This window comes from Cibotium barometz, chromosome 34 (genome assembly GCF_041138505.1).
Source record: "Cibotium barometz isolate CiBa-2024 chromosome 34, ASM4113850v1, whole genome shotgun sequence".
In the NCBI taxonomy this organism is placed as follows: domain Eukaryota; kingdom Viridiplantae; phylum Streptophyta; class Polypodiopsida; order Cyatheales; family Cibotiaceae; genus Cibotium; species Cibotium barometz.
Window position 1 is genome coordinate 3,951,908 of NC_141079.1, and position 23,266 is coordinate 3,975,173.

At 43.8% G+C, this 23,266-nt stretch overlaps 1 protein-coding gene across 6 annotated transcripts in view; it reads left to right on the forward strand.

Moving 5' to 3' along the window:
• LOC147618625 (vacuolar acid trehalase) overlaps window positions 1–14,155 on the forward strand; it is a 51,199-nt gene extending 37,044 nt beyond the window's left edge. For all 6 annotated transcript variants that reach the window (XM_086773655.1, XM_086773657.1, XM_086773658.1 and 3 more), the window contains 4 exons: window positions 10,576–10,659; window positions 12,013–12,100; window positions 13,769–13,866; window positions 13,989–14,155. In XM_086773655.1, the coding sequence (XP_086629781.1) occupies window positions 10,576–10,659; window positions 12,013–12,100; window positions 13,769–13,853 (257 nt within the window). In that variant the 3' untranslated portion in view covers window positions 13,854–13,866; window positions 13,989–14,155. The remainder of the gene's footprint in view (window positions 1–10,575; window positions 10,660–12,012; window positions 12,101–13,768; window positions 13,867–13,988) is intronic.
• Window positions 14,156–23,266: the final 9,111 nt, after the last annotated feature.

Consider the following 23,266-nt stretch of genomic DNA (forward strand, 5'->3'; position numbering starts at 1 on the left):
CCATATACAAATGCTATAACACAGCCCAACACAAGGCAACTGAGCCGGAACATAGGCTGTAGAAATGCCGAGCCAACAATATAATCCATATACCTCCGTGTGGGTATTGATTCTTCCCCAAAAACCACGGGCCTTCATGCAATAGAAAGGGTACAGCAAGTACAACTCTCCATTCAGCCGGTACAATAGGTACAATGGCTGGTACAGCAAGTACAATGGCTGGTACAGCTGGCACGGTGGTTGGTACAGCAGGTACAGTCGGTACAGCAAGTACAAATGCTGGTACAGCAGGTACAATGGCTGGTACAGCAGGTACGGTGGCTGGTATAGCCGGTACGATGGTTGGTATAGCAGGTACAGCAAGTACAAATGCTGGTGCAACAAGTACAATGGCTAGAAATCATAATAAATGGTTAAATACCCTTGCCTTCAGTATTTCTTCGCGATGGAAGCCTCCAAGACAGTCCCCAACAGCCGGTATTCTTCATGGGCAGCCTTCAAGTGAGAGAGAAAGAGAGTAGCCATCATTAGGGCAACCTGTAACGGTGGTAGAGGCTAGTGTGGAGCAAGAGAGCCTCCATTAATGAAGAGAGAGGGCTCCAATTTATAGATTTGGGCCTCCCATGAGCTAAAATGGCAAGAGAAGGTTACGATGACAAGTGGAGAGCCACACAATAGCTGAAGTGACAAGTGTGAGGCTACTTGTCTCACTTTGATCCTTTTTCTAACAAGTGTCAGGCCACTTGTCTCACTTTGGTCCACTTTCTTGCCACATGTCCCAATCTAAGAGATGGGTCCTTCCATAATCTTTACCTCTAAAAATATCCCAACTGGTAGACATTCTGTCATAGGCACTTTGCCAACTCTTGGTATCTGCTCAATTCCAGATGTAATGACGCGAACAGAATTTCCATCGGAGTCGGGCCAAAAATAGCAACTCTCCTAAATTTTAGGAGTGTATTCTAGGATAATCCCCCATTCCCAAATCTTGTACTTTCCAAATATTTAAACATCCTGGAGTCCACCAGACCTCTTTCAGCCTGGGAAATGTCCAGGCTGGTGACATCCTCCCCAACTTCTTAAAAGTTGTCCGCAACTTTAAGCTTCAAGCCATATATTCAAGATATAATCATGTCCCATCGATTGGGCGAGACGAGACAGTCTCAAAAATCCAATATAACTGAAGAATCCATGTCCCAAAGAAATGGGTGAGACTAAATAAGTCTCCATAATACCAATAATGGGCGAGACAAATCAGTCCCATAAGTCCAGATATCATAATCCATGTCCCAAGTAAATGGGCGAGACAAAACAGTCCCATAAGTCCAGATATCATAATCCATGTCCCAAGTAAATGGGCGAGACAAAACAGTCCCATAAGTCCAGATATCATAATCCATGTAGATCATCAAGGAGCTGCCTTGACGCCCGGCCCGACTTCAGTGCCCATATTCTCTACCATTGGCTCTATGTTCTACCAAGCAAGGTAGCAACATCTTGAAGAGCACTTAGGACAAGAGAAATACTACACAGGGCGGCTAAACAAGGAGTCCTGAAAACAATCACTCGCAGGCATAGATAACCTGGTGTTCCATACGCATTTCTGCTACACATAGTTTATAGGCATTTCGGCCACCAATAGTTTGTAGGCATTTCGGCTACCAACTCACACTACCCTCTCAAGTGCCCATGTTCCCTTCCATCTGCTCTCTATTGTTCCACCCACACATGGTAGAAACAATCTTCAAGAGAGTACGTAGGACAAGAGAACACTACACAGGGTATGTTGTGCTCCACACTACCCTTTGAAGTGCCCATGTTCCCTTCCATCTGCTCTCTATTGTTCCACCCTCACATGGTAGAAACAATCTTCAAGAGAGCACGTTGACAAGAGAACACTACACAGGGTATGTGAATCATGAGTTTCATAAGTCCAATGCATCCCAAATAAAGGGAGCCAAAAAGAATAATCCATCCCAGTAAAAGGGAGCCATAAACATAATCCATAAACCTGAGGATGGATCCAAATCCCTAGAAAAGAAGTCCAGGAATCCATAGACCTGTATACCATAATCCTTGTATACCATAAGTCTCACCACATACTCCATGCTAACCACACACCTTGGAGTAGAGGTGGACTTTATTCATAAAAGCATCATATCCATGAGATATCCAAAGATTTCTTCTCTATAAACTCGGACAGATTCGTCCATAGAAATTGCTTGTGAAGCCCAATATCCATATAAATCTCGTCCAAGAAAGAAATCTCCATAGATATAATCCATCCCAATAAAAGGAGCCATGAAAAGAATTCATCCCATTAAAGGGAGCCATAAACAGTGTTTCCCTGAAACCATCTCAAGGCAAACAACAACACCTTTCTCCTTGCATAGCTATACAAGGGTTAGTGAACATCAAAAACACTTCATAGCAAAAGCACTAACTTTGCAAACTCAAAGTATACTTAGCTGTTCTTTGCCAGGGTGGTCATGAAGCCAAAAGAAATATCTCCTCACCATATTCTTAAGATATCCCGAGATATATCTCCATATAGCTTGCCTGGAAGCTTGATAATATAATCCACAATATCCATATGGAAAGAGTGCTAAACGTGTGCACATAAAGCCAACTCCATACTTCCAAGATAAATTTTGTGAATTCATAAATCCTTAGATCAACAAGCTGTCTACTGCTCATGCTCTTGCTTCATAAGCTATGAAGCGGCTAGCCATGCTTAACAGCAATGATGGTAAGTGTGGTTCCCACTTGAGATCTTTTCTCTTCCTTATTGATAGAAGGAAGTCTCCGCTTCCAAGAAAGCCTATGCTCTGATACCAATGTAACTCGCGGCGGCGGGTGCCCGGGGGACTAGGGCCTTTGACACACTTGTTGATACCATCAATGCATATTAAAACATTTAAACATGGCCACAGCCTTAACACATATCCATCATCACTTTGCATAAAACATAAAGCTGGACAAAACATCCACAAATGCTGAAAATGGATCTTGCACATGTGACACCACATAGAGGCCGGAATGGGCCGACCCCCCCCTTGGAGTATTTTATTACCCAAGGAGAATAATATCATGTACAAGCTTTGAGGGCCTTACTCTCCCCACGGGAGATGCCGGATTATCCATATACAAATGCTATAACACAGCCCAACACAAGGCAACTGAGCCGGAACATAGGCTGTAGAAATGCCGAGCCAACAATATAATCCATATACCTCCGTGTGGGTACTGATTCTTCCCCAAAAACCACGGGTCTTCATGCAATAGAAAGGGTACAGCAAGTACAACTCTCCATTCAGTCGGTACAATAGGTACAATGGTTGGTACAGCAAGTACAATGGCTGGTACAGCTGGTACGGTGGCTGGTACAGTAGGTACAGAGGCTGGTGCAGCCGGTACAGCAAGTACAAATGCTGGTACAGCAGGTATAATGGCTGGTACAGCAGGTACGGTGGCTGGTACAGCCGGTACGATGGCTGGTACAGCAGGTACAACAAGTACAAATGCTGGTGCAACAAGTACAATGGCTAGAAATCATAATAAATGGTTAAATACCCTTGCCTTCAGTATTTCTTCACGATGGAAGCCTCCAAGACAGTCCCCAACAGCCGGTATTCTTCATGGGCAGCCTTCAAGTGAGAGAGAAAGAGAGTAGCCATCATTAGGGCAACCTGTAACGGTGGTAGAGGCTAGTGTGGAGCAAGAGAGCCTCCATTAATGAAGAGAGAGGGCTCCAATTTATAGATTTGGGCCTCCCATGAGCTAAAATGGCAAGAGAAGGTTACAATGACAAGTGGAGAGCCACACAATAGCTGAAGTGACAAGTGTGAGGCCACTTGTCTCACTTTGATCCTTTTTCTAACAAGTGTCAGGCCACTTGTCTCACTTTGGTCCACTTTCTTGCCACATGTCCCAATCTAAGAGATGGGTCCTTCCATAATCTTTACCTCTAAAAAATATCCCAACTGGTAGACATTCTGTCATAGGCACTTTGCCAACTCTTGGTATCTGCTCAATTCCAGATGTAATGACGCGAACAGAATTTCCATCGGAGTCGGGCCAAAAATAGCAACTCTCCTAAATTTTAGGAGTGTGGTCCTTTGTATTCTAGGATAATCCCCCATTCCCAAAGCTTGTACTTTCCAAATATTTAAAGATCCTGGAGTCCACCAGACCTCTTTCAGCCTGGGAAATGTCCAGGCTGGTGACAGTGTCACCCACGATATTAACCTAGCCGGCATGACGCAAGAGTAACCTAGGCGTCCCCAAATTACTCAAGAGGGGAAAATAATATTCTTAAAGAGGACTTAAAATATATTCTCATGACATCCCTCTTGCTTGAGTTTGCAATTGTCCTCAATTGCAGGTTTGCTGGGTTTAAAAAGAACGAAGGATCTCAGGATAAGCTCGGAAACATTTCTCGGGCATCCATTTTGCATCTTCTTGAGGATGGTTTTTGAATGTTAAAAGATATTTGATTAACATGGATCATAACAGTCCCCCCTGTTGGGAAGCAACTGTCCTCAGTTGCGCAATCAATGAGTGGATGGCTACATGGCGCAAGTGGAGGAAAAGATTATCACATCAAACAATTTCTTAAAATAAAACCAAACAAGTGAACGCATGTGAAAAGGATCTAAGTATCCCATTCCATAGAGGTACCTTCCACATACAAACACTCGCTGGTGAAAGATAGAAGACATAGATACGTCTGGTGTAGCCATGTGAAACCAATCTAATGTCCCATACCATAGATTAATTCCACACGACACTACCTTAAGAACAGAAGTTTGAGACGGAGTAGCTAATTCCCTCTGAAACTTTCATTCTAACATAACTTTTCTCTATCCTCAAATTGAGACTACAAGTCTTATTCCGAAAATGAATTAGGTCGAAATAGAAATTCTTATCAACTTAAGATTGAAAAATAATCACTTACATTGCTGTCAATAACTTGATGAATTCAGGGGATTTGTTCTTGATCTTAATCTTGTAATTGTCTAACTAAATTAAAAAATTATAATCTTCGAATAGGTTTATAATTCTTGAATTTGTGAATCTTACTTGTAAACAATGAAATCTAAAGGGGATCTTGATCTTAAGCTTAATCTTAAACTTGAAATCAGAACTTGAAGAAAGATAGACATCTTGCGTCCTAGTTGATAGCAAGAACTTGATATACTAGTAATGAATCTTGGCTTAGATTAAAAATACTTGAATGGACGAAAATTGAGAGATTAGTCTTTAATTAATCATAATTGCAATTCTTGAATAAGTCTTGTTCTTAAGGGGTTTAAATCTTGTGGTTGAATATATCTTTGACTTAGAGCAATTCTTGGTCTAGAAAAAATCTTGTACTTGGATAGATCTTAAACTAGAACACTTGAAAATTTAGACAAAACTTTACTTGAATTGGTATAAACTTCGTAATTGTGATTGGTATACAACTTAAGCTTGGTTTCTAGTCACTTGAGAGCTATTTCTTTACTTTTCTCATCATCACTAAATTCGATGGTGAAGCAATTGATAACTTGAATCAAAGACTGGAGAAACTTGCTTGGTTCTTGAATCTTCAAATTGGTCTTAATCTTCTATGAAATGTCTAGCAATCATTTTTACTTGAATTTGGGCAATTAGATCTTGAAGATAACTTTTGCTAATCTTGTCTCAATCTTTCTAGTACGGTATCTAAAATTCTTTTCGGGAGTTAAAGTTTTCTAAAATTTTATAACTAGCTCTAGAAGGAAAGAATATTCAGAAGACAGATACAAAAGCAAACAAGAAATTGTATACAATAAATAATTTTTTAACACATACCTCCACCTTTGGTTAATGTGTGGAGTGCGTTAACCTCTTTGGTGTCAAGCATGTCCTTTGGTGCAATTTGGTTCTTCTTTTTAGTTGGGCAAGATTTAGCATAATGTCCCATCTTCTTACACCTGAAACACTTGACAATAGACAGCTTGGATACGATGTCATTGGTCGGGCTATGCATGTCAGATGCTTCCACAGTTTTAACTTTCTTCTTAATATATTTGTTCATTCTAGACAGATGTCGTTCAATCTTTCTTTGAAAGTTGTTCCGATGCTCTCGTTCTTGATTCAAAAGAATATGGAGAGAATCAAGCTGTTCCTGAATAGTACGACGGTGTTGCGGATATTCACCCATTTCCTCTGTTTTTGGCTCTTTCACCTCTTTTGACCGCCTTCAAGAAAATTAAATTACACCAAAGCTCTGATACCACTGTCACGGGACCCTTTAATCTTCTTGAAGAGAATAATCAAAAACTCATAAATTATATCAAATATTAAAATAACTACTTGAATTAAATTGAAAATTAAAGCATATAACAAAACATAAGGCAAGAGAAAGAAAAACATCACCATCAACACAAGACTGGGTGCAATCTCCCCCTCCCTTGTGCGTGGCCTTCCCCACATAGCCCCCAAAAATATACAAAGTGTGCTTTTAGAGAGCACGACACTCTTCCACAACAAAAATAGAGTGTCCCAAAAATTGGGGCTAGGGTAAAGCCTTTAGGCTTTAATAAATTCAACATTATAAATGTATTTTTTCCGATGTATCAAAATGGAAAAATCAACTACTAAGGTTACAAAATATGATGCGCATAAGAAACATTCTCCTCGACATTATTTATCAATCCTCGTAATCTTCTTCACCTGAAAATATAAGCCCAATTAATAATTAAATTAATCTCACAAATATTAAACAGGCACAAACCATAACCAACTCATGACTACCAGGCGTAAGTATCCCAGGGATCACCCTGCCATACAAACCTAACTGAAATAATCATAGACGGCCCCAAGCATATGTCATATACCGCACGTATTAATATTTATAGTGGTGTCACCCACGATATTAACCTAGCCGGCATGACGCAAGAGTAACCTAGGCGTCCCCAAATTACTCAAGAGGGGAAAATAATATTCTTAAAGAGGACTTAAAATATATTCTCATGACACCCTTCTCCTCGGTCCCTCCTATGAGTTTTTTCCCCTTACCCTGCCTTATTTTTTTCTTGGCTGCCCTCTCCAATTTTTTCCCTCTTCCGTCCGGGTTCTTGCCTGCTCGTGTGTGCTCTTAATTCGGTGTTCAAAAGCTCCCCCCCCCCCCCCCCCCGCTTTTCCGCTTTTTCTCCTGTCTGGAGAGCTCCAAGGCAGATGCTCCACTGAGGCCGTCCTCAAAGACCATTTTTGGATGTAGACCTCCAGCTCGTCATCTAAGGTAGCCCCTTTGGAGGCCACTATTCTGGTCTGCAAGTTCATTGGAAGCAGGCCACATTAGGGTCAGATTTGGGATCTCCTGCAAGTTGTTCTCATCAGTGAGCAGTTTTGGGATCTCCTGCAAGTTGTTCTCATCAGTGAGCAAGGACGCATTTTTGATATTGAGTTCATGGAAAATGGTTGTATCTGGATTGTGGGGTTAGAGTCTGAAGGATAACCTTTGAAGATGTTCTCTCCATCAGCGGATTAAGGAGATTCGCAATTGGGCTGAACAAGATCCATAGCTCCTTGCTTTTTGTCCTCTGCTTTCCTTGGTACGATTTGCAAGAGACAAAAGACCTTTTTGCACTTTAAACCCCCAAATCCTGAGATTTTGTGGACTGCCACTTTTACTCACCCTGCTAGTCATGTAGTGTAAGGGGAAACCCTGCTCTCGAAGTGCTGAGTATGGAATCCAATCATCTCTCTCTCTCTCTCTCTCTCTCTCTCTCCAAGCCTCCCCTATCTATTGTTTAATATTAAATAGTGATTAATGTGGGAATATACAAGTGCTAGGCGGTTGAGCCCCTATGGAGGCCACTATTCTGGTCTGCAAGTTCATTGGAAGCAGGCCACATTAGGGTCAGATTTGGGATCTCCTGCAAGTTGTTCTCATCAGTGAGCAGGGACGCATTTTTGATATTGAGTTCATGGAAAATGGTTGTATCTGGATTGTGGTTAGAGTCTGAAGGATAACCTTTGAAGATGTTCTCTCCATCAGCGGATTGAGGAGATTCGCAATTGGGTTGAACAAGATCCATAGCTCCTTGCTTTTTGTCCTCTGCTTTCCTTGGTACGATTTGCAAGAGACAAAAGACCTTTTTGCACTTTAAACCCCCAAATCCTGAGATTTTGTGGACTGCCACTTTTACTCACCCTGCTAGTCATGTAGTGTAAGGGGGAACCCTGCTCTCGAAGTGCTGAGTATGGAATCCAATCATCTCTCTCTCTCTCTCTCTCTCTCTCTCTCTCTCTCTCCAAGCCTCCCCTGTCTATTGTTTAATATTAAATAGTGATTAATGTGGGAATATATAAGTGCTAGGTGGTTGTGTAAACTAGCACTGTATTATATGTAAGCTTAGGCTTTAAATAAAGTTGTTCCAATGTGTGAACAACCGCTAGTGTGTGTGAGTTCTTTTGTGTGGGAATAGCCTCTTAGAAGGATATTATGTAAGTAGTGATGTGTGGCAAAGTGACACCTAGGACACTTGGCATCATATTTGACATGCGGCATATGTGGTGGCAGCCTATGCCCACACCTTGACCATTTATCATAATGAACATATGCTTGTACTTGGCTTTATGCTTAATTATGTTTATGACTTAATTTCTCTCTATTGCTCGTGAAGCTTCTCTTTACGTCCATCATGTTCTGTGTGTGTGCGCGCATGCGCGCACGCAAAAGGTCCTTAGTGCCTACAAGTGATATCATAGCAAGGTCGTGGGAGAGAGCAGAAGGTGGTGTTGGTGTGAGAGCAAGCAGTGCAGTCATGTTCGTGAAGAGGAGAGGAAGCCATCAGAAGTAGCCTTGCACCCGTGCGCTGCGGTGACTTTATGGTTTGGGCACATCATTGGCACATTCAAGAGCTTTTATGCTTATTTCTGGCCACTCTTAGTGCATCCAGTGTGCATATCATCTAGATTCTAGACAGTCTTGATCCTATGCAACACTCCCAGAGTCTTGTGTTAGCTCACTCAAGTATACACCTTGTTTTGGGTAGATAATAGGAAATTGATCACCACCATTCTTAATTCCTTACTGAGTCCTATAAGAGTTTCCATACTTCTATGAATCTCTCTATGAGAGGAGGAGGCAATCCTCTTTTGTTTGAGGAGCTGGTTGGATTGCTTCTCCATGAGGACTAGACAAGGAAGAACAGATGTAGGGGTGATGCAAGCAGAGGAGACGCTTCTTCTCTAGGGACAAAGGCGAAGTGGACTTGTCACAGGATGACACCAAGAAGAAGAAAGGATAGTGTTATTCCTACCACAAGCCTGGGCACTATATCAAAGAGTGTCGGAAGAGACTTGCAAAGCTGAAAGCTGATGAAGACACTGCAAACTCTGCTACTTCTACCGCCGACGACAAGAAGGAGCAACCGGAAATAAAAGCAAACCTAGTCAATGATGATTGGGCTTTCTAGCTACATTTTCACATTGGGGGGGGGATACTTAATATTTAATAGTGATTAATGTGGGGATAAACAAGTGCTAGGTGGTTGTGTAAACTAGCACTGTACTATGTGTAAAGCTTATAAAGTAGTCCCTATGTGTGTGAACGACCGCTAGTGTGTATGAGTTTAGGAATAACCTCTTAGAAGGATATTATGTAAGTAGTGATGTGTGGCGAAGTGACACCTATTAGGGACACTTGGCATCATATTTGACATGTGGCATATGTGGTGGCAGCCTATGTCCACAGCTTGTAAAGGGGGCCTCTCCTATAAAAAGGACCATTTATCATGCTTGTCCGTGGTTTATGCTTAATTATATTTATGGCTTAATTCCTCTCTCTTTTGCCCGTGAAACCTCTCTTTACGTCCATCATGTACCTAGACAGAGGATCCTGACAGATTTCTTCGGCACCAGCACCAGCAGCCCAGCCCACACATCTCCTGATACCTCCTCCATCAGGCCATCTCTGAGAACTCTTCTTGTGGTTATGCTTTGTACTGAAATGGTGGCATAGAGGCCATGAGTTGCTATCCATCTCGAGGCTTTGGCATGCCAACAAGTGTCTATTGTCTTCAGAGGTAAATTCATGGATGAAGTCAGCCAACCATGGGAACTGCCGCTTGCCATTTGTGGTGCTTCGAAAATTGTGTACCCTCTGTACGCAAATGACCAGCTGAATGAGGCATTTGTGTGGAGTGGGTCAGCTGCCAACTTTGCTAGAATGATGTTGTGGAAGATATAGGGTTGTCTGTGAATAAGACGTTAGAGAATCATGACCTCAACCTCTCTATCATGCTCTACTCTAGTGATGTAAGGCCAATCACCCGAGTCATCAAATTAGGTGCTGATCGCTAGAGTTTTTTATTCTAGTTGTTTTTTGCCACACAATGCACATGCTTCTCATGGTCATCGCGGAATAACCTAAGATTTTTAAATTACAGGAACAAGAGCCATGTAGTCTAGGTTTTTTGTTGATCCAAATTGTGAATTGCCAACCTCTACAAGCTGTGTTTATTATTGCATCTATAAGAGTTTTTTGGTACAGTTGTTTTGTTTATCCAAATTGACCTCAAAATGTTACCCCTTTAACATCAGGTGCTGATTTGCACAAACGAAATGATCAAAGGGACCCTATGGGATGCAATGAACTCATCACAACCAGAACTGGAAAAAGTCAAGGTCGTATGTGACATAAGTTTCTTTTTACTTGTTTCCGGTACTTGTGCTTTTTGTTTTGATTTTTATACGACATTACTTTTTTTCCCTTTTTTTTGGGATGGGGGGGGGGGTGGGTTTGTTGGGCTACCTTGTAAGTTGTAATGTCTCTACAAACTTTTTAAGCATCTCCTATCAGTTTCTAATGAGAAAATCAGTTATTAATGTCTCTCCAGTTTAAATGGTGGTTGTGATTTTAAGAGTAACATAAAGGTGCTGTACTTGTTTAGTTGTACTCTTCCCATTCATCTTTTCCACGTCAGCATTGCAGTGTTAGCAAAATGTAGGCTAGCCAGCTCAGTAGAGGTGGTGAAGAGGCATGAAGCAAGGAAAAAATTCTTGAAGACAAAAACACCAAACGTTAGTTTCAAGCTTTTCCAGAGCACATTCATCAGTTCTTTGTCTGGCAGTTTGTTGTCCAAGTCACCAAGCAGACAAAGCCATAGTGCCTTTTCAAGATGGGCTAGGAGCATTTATGAGTCAAATCCAAGACCTTTGAAAGTCTCTGCTCAAGGTGTAAGCTGTGGCTTGTAGGCACCTGATTGGATTTAAGTAGCTCAGTCCAAGGGTCATGGGAATAGGCGGGTGGGGAGTCCTTCATGAGGAGTTACCGAGAGCCTTAGTGGGAGACTATTGACAACCTCTTTCTTCAGGAGCATCATTTGTCAGCTGGTCGTACCCACCATGAGTCACACCTTTTGGTTACCCGCCTTCAGCCCATATGGGATCCAAGGCGGAGTATGTATCTCTGTTAGTGAGCAGCTTCTTCCAGCGGTGGTGGATTCCGGCACCATAGTTCCAGGGAGGGCGCAGTGGGTGATTATCAGACGCGGGGAGGACCGGTGGGCCTCAACATTTATGCTCCTAACTCCATGGCAGGTCGAGCAAACTTCTGGAGCATGATTCAGTAGGGCCTCCCTCAGGCTGGGGGGGGGGACTTCAATATGTTGGAGACCACGGAGGATAGACTAGGTGGCAGTCAGGATACTGTCTCTGGTGCAGAGCTTGTGGCTTGGCAGGAGTTGTCTTCACCATCAGGGGTCAGGTCCCTTGGCATCTCCTGGAGTTTGGGCACAGTCAGGGGAGTCCTAGATTCTCCAGATCTGACAAGCGGAGCGCAGGTCCCAACTCTTTAAATTGTGAGACTCAGTAATAAATGAATCTCTAGATCACTCACCATATTGTATTAGCCTGACTTTAGTTTCATGATGCTGGTAATGTGTTTTTTTAATCTTGGAGTCGTCATCCTGGAGGCTTGTTGGCATTCGATGTACAAGATTTTCTGACTTTGTTTTGGGGAAAATGCAATGATAGCAGGCTGCACAAGGTGTTCCACGCATTTGTTTCCTTTCAGGTCTCACTGGGGAGGAGATTATGATGTTTGTGCAGGCGTTTCCAGAAGCAAGTAAGGATTATTTCTCATCTTCTCTTTTGCTTGATTGTTTTTTGTGTATGGGATCCTATCGTGTATATGGAAATTTGTTTTCATGTGTGCTTGTATATGAGCATACACTATGCTATGAATGAGCTCACCACTCACAAAGCTGTAATGCTAGAGTAATATATTTAGGGGAGGAAGGCACGAGGAGGAGGGTGAGCGTGAGAAAAGAGGTGAGGCATGAAGAAGAAATGGGAGAGGGGGATCCAGACATGCAGAGGGAAGGCCGGTTGAGGGCTGTAGGGGTGAGACATTAGGAGTAGGGAGTGAATGACTTCAGACATGATTTAGCATATCATTTATGGTTACATGTAGGGGATGTTGCCCTGTCATGACATCATATGCAAATGCATGAGCTCATGTTCTCTTTTTTGTAATCATCCTTATCAGGCTGTCATGTAGTTCTTCGCATTGAGCTCTCCTTGAAGGACAGCTGAGTATGTCTCCGTACAATCTTTGTAGAAAACAATGAAGTGGAGGCTACGGTGGATCATACAGAAACATGGATATATATATATATATATATATATATATATATATATATATAGAGAGAGAGAGAGAGAGAGAGAGAGAGAGAGAGAGAGAGAGAGAGAGAGAGAGTCTCTCTCTCTCTCTCTCTCTATATATATATATATATATATATATATATAGAGAGAGAGAGAGAGAGAGAGAGAGAGAGAGAGAGAGAGAGAGATTAAGCGTCTACTAAAGACCCAATGGGCCTATGAGACCAAAGTGATACAATAATGTCCATGGCATATCTCATCATGGAATGGAAAATAAAATAGAAAGAAAACATAAGCATAGTTATCTCACTTGGGTGATACAAAACTGTCCATGGAAACTCATCATGGAAATACTAAGAACATAGAAACATGAGAGCAGCATCAGCTCCGAGTAGATGGTATACCACTCTCCAAAATATCAAGCATGGGGCTAATGAGTATGGCCGAGAGGTCTCCCTCAGCTATGTCACGTAGAAAGGCAAAATGAGAATGGCAAAATGATTCAAATGCTTTCTTGATTATCATTGAGAAGAGTGCCTTTAAATTGGTTCCATACATGTTGCTAATACAGCTTAACATTTGTGATTAGGTGAGTGATTAGGTGTGAGTGGGTGGCTCCGGGATTCTTTCCATCTTTTCTCCTAAATCAGCTCCTTGATTCTAGTAGAGGTAGATGAGAGAGAGAGAGAGAGAGAGAGAGAGAGAGAGAGAGAGAGAAAATACACGACTCAAAATGAGAGTGGCAAATGATTATCATTGAGAAGAGTGCCTTTAAATAGGCTCCATACATGCTGGTGATATAGCTTAACATTTGTCATTAGGTGTGAGTGAGTGGCTCCATGATTCTCTCCACCTTTTTTCCTGAATTAGCTCCTTGATTCTAGCAGAGGTAGATGCCCTTTTTCCTTGTGGTTACTTTAGAGATAGATGTCGCTAAAAAAACGTGGATTTTATCCACTCTTTTACAAGAGTGCAGACACATGCCTTTATGTGTTTGTACTTGGATAAAGCTGGTTCTCCAACAATCTTCACTGCAGACGAGTGAACCCATGAACACATGCTTAGGGACTTCAAAGTCATCTGTTTTCAATATTCGTCTTGTAACACGTGTTTTTTGTCTTATGAACAGACTTGGAGCCTACAGTATTTGCTGCTTTGGTGCCCAACAATGCCCAAAAAACGGTAGAAGAATTGGTGGAGGAGATCATGGGTGATCATGAACGATTGGTAATGTATCCGGTTTTTTTTTTTGGCTAGCAAATTGTAGAACTCAATAAGTAAATGCATGACTGGATAAATCCACTTCTTATCCATGCTTAAGAAAGACATCTTTTTGTTTCTTTTTTCAGACACAAAAGAGTTGATCATAAAAGCATGGAGCTTCAAGCAAGGATCAATAATTTATGCTGCTGTCCATTTGTCATCTACTGTATCAAGACACTGCAAGTGCCACCAAGCTGCTAACATGTGGAGCAGTTTTTATGAATACATTAGAAAATCCGAAAATCTAAGCCTTATCTCTCTCAATTTTCGACTTTGCCCTAATCTTTGCCTGCTCAGAACTCCCTCAGATTGTCGAAGTGGCCAAGAAAGAATTGGGTGAGACCTCTGTGCACTAGCTCTATCGTGAGGATTCAGTTCTGTCAGAGAACCATTACGAGCACTTATCACAACACCCGCTTGCAGATGGCGGGCCCCTTCCAGTCACAGAGAGGGCCCCTCTGCCTCGCCCGATTCCTCGTCGCGACTTCTCTTCTGGCCCTTAGTGCCTAGTGGGGCTGGTTGACCCCACCCTCTCTACGTCGAGCCTTCCCCAGCCAGAGAGGAGACAGCCGGCAAGTTCCGTTCGTCGCTTGATTCATCGTTTCTTAGAGCCGGTGGAGATGACCATTGCGCCCTCACCGGTGAGGGCTTTCCCACCCGAGTCTCTAGGCGGGCCCCCCAAGGTCTTGGGGCAGCCTGTGGACTATAGTTTCTTCCGGTGTCTTCCGACGGAAGGGACAGACAGGCTTGAGGAGATTGTAGCCCCTATTCGGGTACGTGTGGTCTACCACCACTCCAGACCCTCTACGCTAGAGAATGGCACGATGATTTTTGGTGCATGGGCGGTGACTTCAATATGATAGAGGCAGCAGAAGACAGACTTGGAGGTGGCCACAGTCTCAGGAGCGGAGTACTCTGCCTGGGAGGAGATGATACTGATTCTTAGGGAACAAGACCCTTGGCATCTTCCAGAGTTTGGGCATAGCCTTGGGAAGCTTAGCTTCTCTCGATCGGATAGGCGGAGCATTGATCCCAACCTCTCTCGGCTGGATAGGTTTTATGTCGACGAGGACCCATGGAGGCATGACAGGCATGCGAGCTCCAGGATTCTCGACAGCCTCATTCAGGACCTCAAGATCTGCAATTGGATCAAGCATATATGGGTGGGACTGGACTTTTCCTCGGGCTTTGTAGCGTGCACTTTGGATGATGGCATGGGGTAGATCAATGTTTTCTTACAAGATGCAGCCCAGAGTAGATTGGAGGGATTTCGGGAGCAGGAGAGGAGTATGAGGAGGGGCCTAGCCTCTTTACAGCATCTTCAGGAGAGTTCCCCAAATAGCCCGTGGATTGAGAGTCATGTTGCTGCCGCCCGCACGGAGATTCGGTCCATTGAGGAGAGGAGGGTGAAGTATAGATACCATGCCAGGGCTTCATTCTGGACTCAAGCCGGTGTGACAGAGTCTTTGAGATAGCTGGCCCCCACAGGAGGAGAGACGGTATTCGTAGGGTGCGTGGCCAAGATGGAGCTATTGTTTCTGATCCCCCGCATGTGAGAGCCATCACCACGGATTTCTTCCGATCTCTTCTCATTGGTGTTCCATTATCCCCCAGTTGATGGATGCGCACGAGAGAGTCTGGAGGCACACGCGAGAGGTGGTTACCTCCTCCCTTCGGTCTTTCGTATTGACACCTTTCACTTCAAAAGGAGCTGGTGGAGGTGGTGACAGCATTACCCAGGGGAAAATGCCCGAGGGCGGATGGGCTTCCTGTCTCTTTCTTTCTTCGCCATTGGGACCTCATGGAATGTGGCCTTCGCATTGCCTTCAATGAGATTATGCTCACAAGTGGCATGCTAGAGAGGCTCACAAAGGGCTTGATACATCTGGTTCCCAAGGAGGGTGGTAATAGATTGGAGATCCGGTAGTGGAGACCCATCACCCTTGATATAGAAGGGACAGTCTATAAGATTTTGGCCAAGGCCATCAACAGGCGACTTTAGCCTTCTCTCCCAGACTTGATCCACGATATTTAGACTGATTTTGTTCAGGATCGAAGCATTTTGGACATCATCTTTACCTTTTGGGAGGCAATAGCTTCGACCAGGATGCGGCAGCAGGACCTCATTGTGCTACTACTAGACTTTGAGAAAGCTTATGACAGGGTGGATTGGAGCTTTCTGGAGGGCACAATGAGCCGGATGGGATTCCCCATGGAGTGGATTCGTGGAGTCTCAGGACTTTATGCAGCATCACACAGCCAGGTTCTCATTCAAAGAGCCCGAGGCGACAAATTTCCCCTTTTCCTCGCGGTTCGACAGGGCTGTCCTGTGGCGCTGTACCTCTTTCTATTTTTCGCCGAGGCCATGACTAGTTTTCTCTCCGCCCAGGAAATTAGACTTCAGGGATTACACCTTCCCCTCCGTATGTAGGAGCTGTTGGACTCAGAGTTTGCAGACGACACAACAGCTTACCTTGCTGGAGATGTTCGGAATCTCCAGAGATTCACAAAGGTGATCAAGATTTTCTGCTGTGCATCAAGAGTGTAGATCAACTGGCACACGTCGTGTGGCTTTTGGGTCAACACCTGCCCCGACTTGGCGACCAGTTGAGGCTTTCCAGCGGATCCTGAAGGGCACTCTAGTCCGCTACCTCGGTTGCCAGGTTGGCATTGATCTCTATCCCGAGCAGCAGCTCACTCTGCTTCTTCTGAGTATTCGGAAGAAGCTTTTATTTTGGAGCTCGACGAGGCTATCCCTAGCAGGCAGAGTCGTGGCAGCGAACCAGGTATTGCTTGCCACCATGTGGTACATCACTTCGTACTGGGCCTTTTCTCGGGCATGTATCGGCCAGGTACAACGTGATGGGAGGCCAGCCAAGGCCAAGGTGGCATGGAGAGTGATCATTCAGTCACGTAGCAGAGGGGGACTTGGCCTCATCGATCCCGCTATACAGAGCCGTGCCCTGTTAGGCAAGTTGATTGTCAGAGGACTCCTACCCGGTGGTGAGCCTTGGAAGAATTTCCCCTTGGCTTGGATTTCAGCCTGCATTCCAAGCCTTGGAGGCCCGTGGCTACAGAGTATTAGATGGATCTTCACAGAGATGCGAGCCCGTGGTTCTAGCCCTACCTTTGAGGACAGACTCGCAGACAGTCTACTTCGTGCTTGGGATCATCTCAGGCTAGCCCTCAGACAGATTGTTCCAGTGGCCTCAGAGGAGCAGCGTCGGCAACCTTTGGTCTGGAACCCCTTGATCCGTTTACCCAATGGCCACATGCTAGGGGCCCGACCGCATGTGGCTAGGCATGTTTACCAGACACGATATCCTCGTGGCGGTCCATGGAGCAGATGAGGACAGTGGTCTACTAACTTTTTTTGTTGGATCCCATGGCAGAATAGAGAGATCAGAGCACCCCTTGGAGGATGTCTGAGGATGTCCTTGCCGAGGGTGATCGGTTTTATGGGCACGAGAATGGCACATAGATCCAGCACCGGCCAAGGTGGCCAGGGAGAGACTATGGCGGCTATGGATTTGGGAGAGCCGACCTCTCACGCAGTTACAGTGGGTCCCTGGAGAGTGGACTTGGCATGATCCCGGAGATCGGGATGAGACTTTGGATGCCCCCTTCTTTGCATATACAGCGCGGCTTGGCCGCAGGATCCAAATGCTTGAGATAGATGGCACACCAGCAACAACAGCACACTGGCAGTCTCAAGGCCTATCACAGTGCTTTCTTTCAAATTTCTGGAAGAGGCTTTGGGACAACTTTCGGTCGAGGAAGATCACTCTCTTTCTTTGGTTGATGGCACACAGGAGTTTGGTGGTCGGTACTTGGCTGGCAGTCGGAGGTTGGTCAGCAGCTTGCCCGAGGTGCGCTCGAGGTGCGGCCATCCCCAGGAGTCTCAACGACATTGCCTTTGGGATTGCCTGAAGGCTCAACAGATTTGGCAGCGGATTCTCCACATCTTCGCTATGGACAGGGCATTGACCCGGATCATCACTTGGGGTACTGTCGCTTGGGCCACCGAGGTTAGAGTGGTCAGGACTTATGAGGAGGATGGGGGAGGACTAGCTCTTTAGGTCTCCCACCATCGTATTGCAGCAGTACCAGTCACAGTTCCACCGACAGGTGATTGGCGACCAGGCTCATGCTAGAGATGGGAGATTTGCAGTAGCATAGCAGCCTGGCACATCTAGCGTGCTAGATGCAGCGAGGCCATGGAGGGTACCCACACTCTGTCGACTGAGACCATCAAGAGCATATGGCTCGATATCATTCACACCCTCCACGATCAGTGGAGAAAGCTACAGGGAGGTTCTGACCGCATGCAGAAGCGGCGGGAAGCCTTCTTGAGACTTTGGAGGCTTGGCCCTTTCCTCATAGATAGAGGCGGTGACCCCATTTGGCATTACAGGCCACCTGTATGGTTGTTCCCCCCCCTCCCCCTGTATGAGATAGCCTTCTCCTCACATAGTGGCTAGTCGGAGGAGAAGCATCTCTTCCCCCTTTGATCATTTGTCTCCCGCCCTCATATGAGGCGAGTTTGTATCTAGCCCGTCGTGGTTGTACATAGCCCTTTGCAATTGTTTTTTCTTTAACTAATTGAAGGATCTTTTTCTCAGGAAATAAAAGTATGCTACTTTTCACTGGAGACATTAGCTTATGCATTAGATTTGTTGTACAATCCCTATATGACCTTTTTGTTTGTATACATTGTGGATTTCACCCAACAAAGGATGCATGTTCATTTACGTGCAGACTTTGTTATGGTTTTTAAGATGGATTCAAGAGAGATGAGATTACTGTTGGACACCAACATGTTCCATGTATGGCAGGCATTTTTTGGACATACATCATGCATGAGTTGATCATACATGACGGGATGTCTCATTGGCCTACATATGATAGCCTTACATGCTTTGGGCATGGGGTTCGACTCAAGTAGAATTGATTATTTGATGGGATGTCCTACTCTTTGTCACATATCCGAGATTTCACTATCCCACCCCCACCCATGGGAGCCGACCATACTTATCTTTCACATGTCATGCCTCCCTCTACCATCCACTTTGAACCTCCCTATTTCCCACTTCACTCACACTCATTTTCATCATGATCTCGATTATACATAAATTCCTTGTGTACATAAAATTTTAAAGCTTTGGGAATATTTAGGTTTTCTGTATCATGGAATCCATTCACCATCATCAATATATTGCTTCTTTTAAGGAAGAGTTCATCCGATGATTTTTTGACCAATTGCAATGAGTTTATGAGAATAAAAACGACACAAGAATCTCTATGATGCTCTCTACTACTATTCACTCTAATCAGGCAGCATGTTATAACAACCATAAAGAATAATTCACGAGATGCTCTCTACTACTATTCACTCTATGATGTGACTCCATGTGTAATGCCTATAGTATTAGATGCCATTGGTAGATGTAGTGTCTATAGACATTCCACATTCTACATCTTCTAGCTAGTCTATGATGTGACTCCATGTGTAATCCCTATAGTATGTATGCTATTATTAGATAATTCTTGAAAAAATCAAAGGGTTTTATCCAATAAAAGGCATGTCCAAAGGGCATTAGAAGGATGTGAGAGCAAGGAGGCATGTTTCATTAGCCAAAGAGGAACATAACATGAATGAATCTCTCCAAATGTGAAATGCAAAGAATCTTTTATCATTCGACTTAAAGGAAGAAGCGTGCATTCCTAGCCAAATGTGAATAGGAGTTATTGTACTAGCTCTTTGTTTTAGTGAGGATAACTTGAACGCATACATATTTTGGAGGAAAGAAAAACCCAACACTTTGTCTCACCGATTCTCTCCTTAAATAAGCCTATGAACAACAACTTTATGATGCCCCAAGTTAGTCCACCCCTCATATGTCCCACACCGTCTATCCTTTTATTCAATCCAAGTGCTTACCTTAGCCTTATCGAAGCATGTGTTGTTTGTCCTTGCCTTCGAGCCGCCTTTGCCAACGGGGTGAAGGAAGAGCTCTCTTTGCCTAGATGGAGGCAACTCCAGGTTTATCTTCATGATGGTTTTCTCTCACAAAAGGTGGGGGAGGAAGAAGCTTGCGGAAGAGAGAAACCTACAAGAAAACTTATTTAAGAAAGCATCCATCTAGAATGCATAAATACAATAGCATACAATCAAGCAAGAGTAGAGAAGAGAAGAGCTCACAAGTATTCTATTACAAGGAAATGATTGTGTCTTACTTAGGCTAAAAAATGACACATATACAAATGACTAATTTTCACTCTATGTAGGGTATATTGGGGGAGGGACTCTTTGGGTAGCTGTGTTAGTAGTAGGCAGCTTATTGAGGTGGCATAAAAGGTATAGGTGATGTAGAAGTTCTTCATGGGAGGACTTTATCTGTTATGGAAATGGTTGGGACCCTTAAAAATTAGGTAGTTGTTGGTAGAAATGGTCCGTACCCTATGATTGGCGGAATGAATGCTAGGACCACCATGGAATGATTTGCAAGGATAGATGGCGATCCGGATCTTCTTGGCGTGACATGATTTTATACCCCAAGCTCATAGCAGGATGCCTAGAGATTGGGCTTCTTTGTGGTAAATACGTTGGCTAGGGTGAGGTGGTGTTGGTGTTGCATTAGAGTTGAAGCAAAGGTTGGATGCACTAAAGCTCTTTGGAGGTATCTGCAAGGTCAAGCTCTTTGGATAGGGGACCACGGTATTGCATTAGAGTTGAAGCAAAGGTTGGATGCACTGATTCTCCAGGCGATGGGTTATACCATGGGCCACCATGGTCCCCTATCCAAAAATATACCTAGAGGGTTGAAACTGACGAGGTTAGTTGTAGGTACATGTGTGCATGCATATCGTGAGGTCACAGATGTGAAAAAAAATATGATGTCTATAATGAAATGTGTAGGTGTAACATGCATGGACAATGGGCCAAAGGTATGCCCTCCTATGGGTGTGTACTCCTCTAAACTGAAAGGTTGCTCCAACTCACTACTTTCTTTGACTCTTTACTACTTTCTTTGACATTTACTTGACATCCCTTTTCTTCGGGAGTCAAGATTGTTAGATTATTGATGCATGTGGTAATAGACTTTGCCCACCATTGCTGCAATGGAGTTGAGCAGCCTCTATGGCTTGAGGGCTTTGGCGTTAGGAAGCACTATTAGGGATAGAGGCAATGTGGATCAATGGGTGATGGGGCCAAAGAAGAGGCTACGAAATGTTCCTTGTTGATTTGAGGAAGGTCTAGGTGATGGGTTGTACCATGGGGCAGGCTTTTGTCCCCCCATTTGGAAACGTAACTAAATAGTTATCGACGATGGGGCTTAATACGGGTGCTTGAGGTATCAGTGCCCATTGATGTGTCTATTAGATGTAGAGCCCGTGTGTATATTGTAGGTGTCGTGTATGGGCATGGGGCAAAGGGTGTGCATGTGTAGAAGCTCCTTCTAGTGAAAACTCTAACACATTACATTGCTTTCTTTGGCACTTATTTGTCTGATTTCTTCAACTCTTACACAGTTTGAGATAGGAGGGAATTGAGTGTTGATAAGTAACAGGGTTGATCGATAAGGCTGGTGGGAGACAAGTGAGGTTGTCCATGAGAATGAAAGAATTTAGGATACCCTTAGTATGGCATGTACGTTGGTAGCAGGCGAGCTGCTATGGGTGGGTTAGTAGACATGACTAAATGGATTTGGGCATTTCTTAAGCCTCTTTTTGAAAATTTGGTGCCTATTTGGCCCTTTGCTTAAAGCATGGCGATGGCGGTAAAAAGAAGTGAAGCATTACAGAAGTGAAGGCGGTAAAAAGAAGTGAAGCATTACAGAGATTGTGTAGCTTCGAGGTGAAATTTTATTTTGTTGGACAAGGTTGAGACTGTGGCAAGCGCCTTTATATTGATCTTTGGGGTATCTCTACCTTGCTTGATTTTAGCATGGTTATAGGAAAGTTTTTCACCTTGAGGGAGATGCATAACCCAGTTGATTCTTGGGATTTTATCGGCTTCTGTTAAATTTTCAACTCTTCTCCTTGGTTAGGTTGTCTTTCTGGTTCTCTTCTTGGGGGGGGTTTTCATACTCTCTCTCTCTCTCTCTCTCTCTCTCTCTCTCTCTCTCTCTCACACACACACACACACACACACACACACACACACACACACACACATTCTCTCTTTCTTTCTCTCTTCTCTAAAATATTTTTATAAATTTTTTTAAGTTTTTATTTGGTGTAATGACGTGATACCGTGGGCTTGTGTTGCCACATGGAAAATCACACCATTGTTGTAGGGTCATGGTGATGTTTTTGAGCCTTGGGGTCGCTCAGCTATGCTATGGAAGTGTGTGTATGGCTCTCTTTGGGTTTTGGTACCATGGGTGTCTCTTCTTTGATGGGAGCAGAGATGGGTAAGGCCCCATTGCACATGGATAAGGTACTGCCTCTTGCTATTGTGCATCCACGGACTCAGACTTCTATGAATGTGGTATTGGGAAAGGGTGAGCTTGAGATCCTTGCAAGAAAAAAACACACACAAGAGTAGACAAGAACACAAGAGAGAGATGGTTAAAATTTCTTATATTCTCTTCTCTTTTCTACAACTATAATGTAAAGATAAGAGCATATACTATAAGTGAAAGTACTCTCCTACTATACATACAAATGATCGATCCATCGTGTGAACCTGACTACATGATCCGATGCTATAACTATGCCATAACTTTAGTATACCAAAGTGGCTATTGTCACACAACCTATAAACTAGTGCCGAGATATCATCCATAGTCTCACCAATCATATAGTGGCATAAGTGTGGAACTGTCATTATTCTAACATGTCTCCCATATCCACACTAGTTGAGCTCGATATCTAAACACTCCCCTCAAGCTCAACTCTATACCTTCACTCCAAGTGAGCTCTTGATGTGTCACCCATATCTACACTAGTTGCTCGATATCTTAACACTCCCCTCGAGCTCAACTCTATACCTTGCACTCCAAGTAAGCTCCTGATGTGTCACCCATATTTACACTAGTTGATTTTGATATCTTAACACTCCATATCCACACTAGTTGAGCTTGATATCTTAACACTCCCCTCGAGCTGAACTCTATACCTTGCACTCCAAGTAAGCTCTTAACGTGTCACCCATATCCACACTAGTTGAGCTTGATATCTTAACACTCCCCTCGAGCTCAACTCTATACCTTGCACTCCAAGTAAGCTCTTAACGTGTCACCCATATCCACACTAGTTGAGCATCTTAACACTCACCTCGATCGCAACTCCATAACCTACACTCTAAGCAACCTCCTAAAACTTGTGGAGCTTTTAAACCCAATACCTTTGTGAATAT